The sequence below is a fragment of the Poecilia formosa genome, unplaced genomic scaffold (assembly GCF_000485575.1).
Source record: "Poecilia formosa unplaced genomic scaffold, Poecilia_formosa-5.1.2 Scaffold719, whole genome shotgun sequence".
In the NCBI taxonomy this organism is placed as follows: Eukaryota; Metazoa; Chordata; class Actinopteri; order Cyprinodontiformes; family Poeciliidae; genus Poecilia; species Poecilia formosa.
The window spans coordinates 109,078-118,679 of NW_006800658.1; the positions used below are offsets into that span (position 1 = coordinate 109,078).

At 39.0% G+C, this 9,602-nt stretch overlaps 1 protein-coding gene across 1 annotated transcript in view; it reads right to left on the reverse strand.

Moving 5' to 3' along the window:
* The window catches only part of LOC103131116 (mastermind-like protein 2), a 51,685-nt gene extending 42,375 nt beyond the window's left edge, over positions 1 to 9,310 (reverse strand). Inside the window, exon 1 of the mRNA XM_007542691.2 lies at positions 8,012 to 9,310. Coding sequence (XP_007542753.1) covers positions 8,012 to 8,440 — 429 coding nt within the window. The 5' untranslated portion in view covers positions 8,441 to 9,310. The remainder of the gene's footprint in view (positions 1 to 8,011) is intronic.
* Between the last annotated feature and the right edge of the window lie 292 nt (positions 9,311 to 9,602).

Below are 9,602 nucleotides of genomic sequence, written 5' to 3' on the forward strand. Positions count from 1 at the left end.
AACAGAATCGCTAAGAGCTGAGAATTGAAGAATTGGCTGCCAACAAGCACATATTTTATGACTAAAATCTGATTTGGCTTTCCCTTAATATTTGGGTTTACCAGAAGAAGCCAGATGCTGACATCAACTCCACAGCTATTTGCCTGCAGGCTTCAGTTTGACAAAAAGAAAAAGCTCTGACCTAGCATTTCAAGATCTTGTTACATGAGATCTCATTCCATCCTCAGTTGTAATAGTCACGACACCGCAAGTTTAGAGCAGTTTATTAATAAACTACTCTAAACTCTCACATGTCATTGCTTGGATATTCAGTAAGCTGTTAGCTGTGGCAAAACCAGAAAAATGTACAAAATGCTTTGAGAGGAAATACCACTGTTAGCACTTAAGGAAATTGATTGTGATAAAAAACAGTGTTTTTTCTTCGGGGAAAAAAAAATAAATAAAATTGTGCAATCAGCAAGATTCCGTTTATAATCCCAACTGTAGTCTGGCGGGCTGACTGACATGTACGCCACTTGTACACATTCTAACCTATTTTTATTTGCACAAAAAACTGATTGCAAGGAACAACTAGAAGCACAGTACTGTTTTTGATTAATCGTTCTGAAAGCTTTTGCTGCATTTTCTCTTGAACCCCGTAACAACCCACAGGTGCACAATACATTTTATTTTTTGGGGCTTGATAAAACTAAAGATATATGCCTTGACAGAATAGGCAAAAAGAGCTATAAAAAATCCCAGTTTTATATCTTTCATCTTTCGTGAAACATTGTTCTCTCTGAAGTAGGAAAAGGAAAATATGTTGGACCAATACCCAAGTTTTTATCCAACCTTCCAGACATCATCACACTGGAGCTAAGCTGCTGAATATATCTACTAAACCCCTGATCACACTGGATAACAGCAGACAACAATTTGTTTTGGTTAAAAAAAAAACCCAATGAGTTCATAACATATTTAGTAAATGAAGTCATAAAGTTAAAGGGATTGGAAAAACTAAAGCTTCGGTGAGAAATGTCAGTCACTGGTGAATTTGATTGGTGCTTCTTTAAAAATCTTATTTCTTCTTTGGCTACCAGAAGAGAAACTTGTTAAATCTTGTAAAGCTGCCTCCCCGGAGAGAGCACTGTAATCTTGATTAAAAAAATATGTGATGTGAAGTTGTTTACAGCACATTCATGCCAATGTTTTCATAAAACTATAATAACTGACGAGAGAGATATTCATTTCACATTCGATTTAGCCAAAAGACATGTGCAACTCACTATTAAGGAAGAGGAAAAACTATCAGAGGCCCAAACAAATGAAGTAATTTAATGGAAACTTGGAAGAGACTGCGATAGCTTTCTTTGAGACATTAACACAGCACACTAACATCCCTGTTCCCTGAAGACAAGCTGTGCTCACTTAAAACTATTTGGTGATGAAAATGTATGAGCTGACCTCTGCTTGACTGTGGAATGTCCTGCGAGAAATGTTACAAACACTTAGGTTTTAAAGAATAATAATAATGATGATGATAAATCTGTGATGTCTCTATGATCAAAATGTCTCCATAATCCCTGATTCCAATCAGCAGACTTAAATTCACAAATAAATAGTTTGTGTTTCTGGAAATAAGTGAAGGTCTGAGATTGATTTGGGATGACTTGAGCAAATAAAACTATGCTGTAATGAGCAATATTCCCTGATGTGTCTAAACTTTCTGTTTAGTGAAATCTGTGAAGAATATGGGTCAAAGACAATGAATGAACAAGAATTTAAAACACGCAAGATAAATTATAGACACCCGTCCTGCTTTTTCCATGTTTGGTGTATCTAAGTTAGATTTTGTTTAATAGACCAAAACAATGTAGTGGGAAATAGTTTAGAGGAAGTCTTTTTTTTTTTTCAAATAAAAATCACATGACATGACATTTCACCCCAATTATGCTGAAACCCCAAATAAAACCCTGTGCAAAAAGTTTCCTTCATAGGTCACCATAGGTAGCCAGCTTAGATTGTACACAGCATCTCAAGCTGCTTCTCAACAATTCAATTATAAGTGCCAGAAATCTCGTCCATAGACAGAAAGCCATTGTTGAAATTAAGCTAAGAAGCCTTGTTTAAAGTTTGCCAAAAACCAGGAAGGGAACAAGGGAAACATGTGGAAGTAGATGCTCTGACCAAAACAAAACTAGAGAACAAAAATACAAAGTATTGACTCGTTTCTACTTTGATGTTTTGCATCGTACTTTACAACCAAGTGTCACTTTGTTTTTGAAAGTCTCATAAGAGTAAAACTGTGGCAAAAATTTTATATTGAAACTCATTTTAAATGGGTAGTAAGCCTAAATAAAATAAAAATGAAGAATTCAGTAAAGTAGGCAAATATTTAAACAAATGGAACAAAATCTGATTTACAGTTTGCTCATGCGATATAAAAACACCAGCAGCATTCCACATCAGCTTCCAAGCAGCGACTTCTAAGAGAAAAAAAAAAAATCCTGCAGCTTACCCCAGACCAGAACTGGGTGGAGCTCCCATGAACCTGGGTTAATTGTTTCACATCACAACCAGCACCTCTGATTCAGACCTGGCATGCCAGGAAATACTCACAGCACGCAGACCCCGCCCCACAAACTCTCCATGCTCCACAGAAACCACAAGAGAGTGCAGTGATTTTCTTTTTCTCCACGCTATTTGACTAAGCTGTCAATCCGGTGGTCAGCTAGAAGTTGTATTTACGTCAGTGGTAATAAACTCTGAGGTCTCTCTGCGAGCGTCGAGATTACTGCTGCCACAGCGTTGACCTTCTGGTTGGAAATATCTGATCTGCCAAAAGAAGCAAACAACTCCAGTTGCCTATTTTCAACAATTTGTAAGAAGTTTAGAAACAAAGACTTGCCTTTTTTCTTCTTCTTTGAGGCGTGACAAATAGCAGCAGAATAAAAACACAACTTTATGTTGTTTTAAGCTAAAAGACAATAAAACTTCTAGTCCGTTCAGTTCTGTGACCATCATTTCCAGATCTTTCACTGGGTAATAACAAAATCCTCCCAGTGCACGCAGGACTGTTAATCGCAGGCATCCCTCGTCTACTGCTTTTTCAAGGCCTGTTTGACTTTAAGTAAACATGTGCAGGAAATGTATTCAGTGGCTCTAAACATTTATATGAGGGCCTTGTGGTTCAAACAGTTTCATGGTCAGCAAATATTTCAAGAAGGTGCTTAGAGTGCCATTTGTTAAGCACACTATAATAGGTTATGACAATGCATTGCACGCTAGCGCGGCTGTATCACTGAGCTCTTAGTTTCCATACCCACTATCGCTCTCGCTGACAGACGGTGTAAGATAATGCTGGATCCCCATCTGATGAAAACAAATGTCTGTAAGATGTAATACAGGGGCTGGCGTTTCGTAAGCTCTACTGAGTGACCTATTTCTGTGTTCGGCACATCCACCGATACAGGTATGAGTGGAAAGAATGAGAAACCAGTGCTAGAACAAAAAAAGAAAGAAAAAAAAAACAGCAATCTAAAATATGACCTATCCCAAAGCGTTCAGTGAGTTCATGCAGGCATTAAGGGAAATCGTTTTTTTTCCCCTAAGCCAATAAGTAAGCTCTCATCTCTTCTTTCCAATATGTCTAAAATTATCTACAAGACATATCTTCTGTTAATCTGGCCTCATTGCTGTTAAGTGCTGCTTACTATGCACAATAAACTAGCCATAATCTATTGTTTCGTTTGCCCCTCACTTGGTCTTCTGTTCCGTTGCAAATTACAATGTGAACAGTCAATAACATCCACAGATGTGCCCTTTATTGATGCCTTTGTTCACAACTGAGAAGCGTGTACTATAATAACCTACATCATTAAAGCCCAACACAGCAAGCTCAAGATTAGCTCTGCTAATGGTGGGGAAGACTGTTTGTCCACCATCGTTAGCAGCCATGCTAACTTAGCATCGTCACCGACATTGTGTGTAGCGCAGTAAAGAGCAAGGGGGAGAGAGGGAGCAGCACGTACACAAGCATGACTGACATCGCTAAGACCCTCCCCTTCACTCTGATTGGTTGTTTCTGACAGAGAGCAGTTTATTTCTGCAGATGGCAGCTGGAGCGAGAGGAGCTTAATTTTTTTTACACATTATCTGCCTCATATTTTAACAAATATGTAAACAAATCATTTTTATAAAAGTTACCTATTGTCACACTAAATATGCAAAAAGCTATTTTCAATTTACACAGAAGTAATTATAAAAACGACACAAACGTTAAACTACACAGTTTCCTTTCCTAAAGTAAACCCACAATGGAAATCGGTTTACATTTTGTCACTTTACCAGCACAGCTTCAACATCAGTCCCATTCCCTGATGAAACAAGTAAAAGCTCCACCCAGGATGCTTCTACCATGAACATGTAGTTATGTTTGAGACACCTTTAGCTTTTGCACATTGGTCACATGTGTAAATGTGCGAAGATGTCCTGATTACATCTTCTCCCATATCTTTTCTATGTTTTCTACATGGTTTTTGACAGTTTCCAAATGGGATTCCTTTTTGCTCATTTTTCCCCAACAATGGCTTCCTATTTGCCACTCCTCCATAAAGACCAGCGCCCATATTCTGAAAGATTCTCAGAATCCTCTCAGAGAGAGCTTAAGTATTCCTGCCAAAGAATCCCAATTTAACAGTGATTCAGTCAGGTGCCAGGAGCAACTTTGCGTGAAGACTTGACAGAAACTCAGTGAGGAGGTCTGGTTGGCCATGTTGCTAAGTTTGACTGATTGACACATGAAAGTAAGACATAAAAAAACAAATACCTAAAGCAGAAAATTGAAAGAAATGCACCATTCATACAGCCTAGACTGGATTCAGAAAAGTGTTATGATTATTGAACTATGCAAAATTAAAATAATTGCTACATGGCATCAACATGTTTGATCATGCCTTGTTTACATGCCTTGTTTACACAAACTCATCATAAATAATGAGTTTGTGAACAACCTTCATCTTCCCAAGGTCAAATTCTCATAATAGAACTGGAGAAATTCTAAGATTTTTCCTAAAAAAACATCACCAGAAGCTCAGGTTCTTTGAGAATACAGGAATAAATTTGTAGAAAATGACTAAGTTCCATCAGAGATTCTCTTGCCTGAGCAGTGGACATCTGCAGCTCCTCCTGAGTTACCACAGCCTGTTCAGTTTAGCTCTTTATGTTGTCCAACCTGTCAGTTTAGCTGGACTGTCATGTTTTGGTAAAGTTGCACTTGTGCCAGATTCAGTCCATTTTGAATTTAACTGTGGCCCATGTTATGTTCTTGGGATATTGTTTAAGAATCTAGTGCTGCTTACCTAATCTTACATGACATATATTTCCCAACAAGTCACTGGGAAATATATGTTTTCAAAATTAATTTAAAAAAATAATAATTTTCCTTCCAGTTTACAGTTATACCATACTGTGTATTGATCTAATATACAATCTCAATAAAACACTCAGTTGCAAAATGACGTAATGCGTAAAAGAGCAACGGAGATGAATGCTTTTGCAAAGCGTTGTAGTTCTCACCCTCAGAATTTACTTATTTTTGATCCATTTAAGCATTAACTGGCTCCATCAGTGATGGATAGAGGCAGAGCACTTAATGTGAGATTTCTGCTACGACTGCTGTTCTGCTTCACCAAATCATCACAAGCTGAGAAAAAAAAAAAGAAAAAAAGAAAAAAAATTAACCTCAGGCTTTATATGAACATGTACGCCAGGACTTCATTTCCTCTGCACATCTTGCTGCACTCATCAGTTTTATATAGAACACACTAGTCCCAAGTCAACATCAGTAAAAATGAAACGGTGCATGATAATGATGTTCCCTGACCTCTTTTAGACCGTCAGTATAATCCATGATGCTGCCGTCTTACCTCCCGTCATGTCTCGCAGCTGAATTTAACTTAGCAACTCGCAAAGCACACATGTAAAATCCAATCATAAATATAAAGTCTCAAGTCAATGCAGCTGTGGGATACGTAGGAGATAACATGTTTTGCTTCATTCCACAGATAAAAAATAATAAAGAAAACTACAGAACCTTCCTAAGTGCGTTTTTATGGGTTTTACTGGAAAAAAATGTTTCATTGCTTGTTTTTTCTCTCCGGCATCTCGAGCCAGTTCGGAAAGAGAACATCTGCAAACTCTCACCCCTTCGACTCTATATTGAAATGTTGCTTGAGAAATAATTCATAGTCTCATTGCTGAACTCCCAAATGCCCAATGAAAGAAAACAACACAATAAATCTCACATTTCACCGACTGCTCTCTCAACAGTTTCTGTACAGCATGGTTAGTCCAACCAAAGTCTGAGAACACAGAAATTTGGTCTAATTATTGTATATTCTTTAACTTTATCATTATGGAAAAATATACATCATGCAGTAGACATAATTCAGGCAATGGCCATTTGAATTGATCATTTGAAAACTGCTGCCTTATTGAGAAAGAGAAACTGAACTTCCTGCACCACAAAACTGGATAAATTCTGTATTAACTAGGTTACGTGCAACACACACCTGCATCCCACAGTTCGAATCAAAAGTGCACGAAAATGTCGACACTCGGGAGGAAACTCTAAACCTCTCCACGGCCCAATAACCCCAAAACTATTTCATACATTGTAGGTTATGCTGCATTATGTTTTGGTCTTATAGTAGGTTTTGGTCTTATGGGTGAAATGGAGCTAAAACTCCTTCAACTAAGAATGCCTAAACGTTTATATTGTCCTTTTAGATGCATATGTTTTTTATTGGAATATATTTAGATAGACTTAAAAGCAGGTGAGTTACTGTATTGTCCCACAGGTGAAATTCGAGGAATACTTCATAAACGTTAAGCTTTTCTTGTGAGCTCTGATAGCCTAGTGGAGCCCTGAATCATAGCCAATGTCTTGAACCAGCTCAGTTTAGGGCTGCAGCTAATGATTATTTTAGTACTCAATTATTTGATTGATTACTTTGATGATTAATCAATTAATCAGATTAAAAAAAGCATGGCACATTCTGCAGAGTTCTTATTTAACACTTTAGTTTTTTATACTATATTAGAAATACTTAAAAAGAAAGCAAATAAACATCTATAAACAAACAATTACTTTTTAGATAAAAAATAAACTAATTATTGTGTAAAATTAAATTCCTTTAGGGAATGTTTGATCACTTGCAATGTCAGTCCTTCCTCCTTCACTTAACATCACTATATGTAGGGTTGATCTGTTGACTATTTTTTGCATCAACCGATATAAAAATGTGATTAATAGGATACTTCTTTTACAGAATGTGAGCCAGGTGATGTTAAAATTGAGCAGTTCTGGATAGAACATATTCACAGAAAAACTTTTTTTATATCTTAAATGTAAAATGTATATACTTTTGTGCATTTTTTTATTAATTATTGCTTTGAGTGTGTTGCTCTTTCAGCAAACAGTATTTTTGTGGGTCTGTATACTCTAGTTAACAATTAACCGATTACTAAATTAGTTGACGATTAGTTGATTCGTCACAATAACTCTGATTAATCGTTGCAGCCCTCGCTCAGTTAGCAGCTCCCCATCTGGTCACCCCAAACGAAACTACCAACTGAAGGTAAGTTGAGTGGGAATTTATAATATGGGAAATATGACTCATTACCCTGGGCGGCACAGTCTTGGGGGTAGCGGTGCATTTTTATTTTTATTTTTTCAAATTTATCGTTTTTTTCCCCCCCTCTTTTCAAGTTTTATGAACTAATTGACACTGCACAGAATTTCTTTTAAACAATTTCATATTTATGGAATATTTTTTAAAAATCACCATATTTTGGTGACTTTAAACCTCATTTTTATATTTTGGTGACTTTAAACCTCATTTTTAACTTAATGAAAGCCTTAAGATTGTTGGGGCCCAGAGGAAGGGGCTGGCTCAGGGCCCATTCAAACACTGGGTGAGCTAATCAGAACGATATTTATGATTCATGTCGACTGATGATCCCAACTTACCGCTATGCGGGTGGAAATCTTCTGCTCGCCCTCTGATCCCTTCTGCTCTCCATTGGCCCTGCTGTAGTCTGGAGGTTGTTGGTTCGATCCCCGGCTCCCTTTGCTCTTTCGGTTCCCGGGCCCCTGTTGGACGATGTTAAGCAGGTGCAGTGTGTTTTCGTGCTCCCGGTCGGAGCTCTCGGCCTGACCCCTCTGGTAGCGGTTCTCGCAGGTGGAGTGGTGCCTCCTGAACTGCTCAATGCGGGCGCGCAGACGCTCCACGATGGCGTTGTGCAGCTGGGGGTCCGCGGAGCCTCCTCTGGAGGTGGCCACCATCGGTCCGTTGCCGACCACCCCGCCGGGCATGGCTCCTAACCCGACGCCCAGCATGGGCACGAAGGTCCCTGCAGCAGCACCAGCAGCAGACTGAGCGGGAGTCGCCTCTCCCATGCCCGCTGGTCCCTCACAAGTTTAGAAAAGCTGAGGTCCTCTCAGCCAGAGCAAGAAAACAATGTGTAAGGGATTTAACTAGAATTCCATGTGGAAAAACTGAAATGCTGGCCTATTTATTTTGGATATTAGTTTAAATTGACAGTTCCCATATGAAAACACCAAACATTTAGGTAAGAAAATGTCCAAACTACTGTCCTCGTGTGCCTAAAAAAAAGAGGAAAAAGTCCCAAAGTTACAGCATCCTACTCTTTCGGGGTAAAATGTTTTCCGAACATGAGGAGTCGTGGGGGTCACAACTGGAATGAATCTTCTCTTCCTTAACGACGCGACCTCTGCTCAGAGACAAACAGGCTGCATTCAACGCGAATCCCTCCGATGATTCAAAACCATGGCACGCACAACTTCACTCCCACCGTCCGTGCTACATTTTCAGCCCGTGTGTGTGTGTGTGTGTGTGTGTTACACCCGTTGCATAGCCGAAAGAGTGCGACCGTCAGAGGAGCCGAGAATATGGGAGTGAGCGGTTCGTTCCCAGAGCGAGAGAAGCAAGCACATAAAGACACCGAATCCACAAAACTTCAAGACTCACGGCATTGTTGTTTGGAAATTAGTCCTTTCTCTCTTTGTTTGTCCATCTCCATCCAGAGAGGAATTTGATCGCAAAGCAAGAGGGGGGGGAAACACAGGAGGTCGAAACGCGTGGAGCCGCTAGAGTAACCGATTGAGATTCGTCTCTATAGTCCATTGACAATCATTTGTCCGTGTGGTAGACCGAGGCAATACCAGAGCTACTATACACAGACCCTCATTGTATGAACATTCCTCTTCTGACATGGTGCACTCTTACGGATGAAGCCGGGTGTGAATGCACTCTAGTGGAGGATTGGAGAATTATCCTTCAAGGAAAGCGCCATGGCAGAGGGGAATTAATCTCATTCATGTTCCTCAAACATAACTAATTCAGTAGCTGATGAAAAAGTTCAGCTCCATGAGAAATCGTCTTGGGTTTCTGCTGTTAACTAGATGGTGTTTTTTCTTTCTTTCTTTCTGATAGTTCCAAACAAAGCAGAGAATAATCATTAAGTAGACACAAAAGGATGCAAATAAAATCTAAAAAAGTGTGGCATGCTTATGTATTCAGCCCTCTCTATTCTTATAT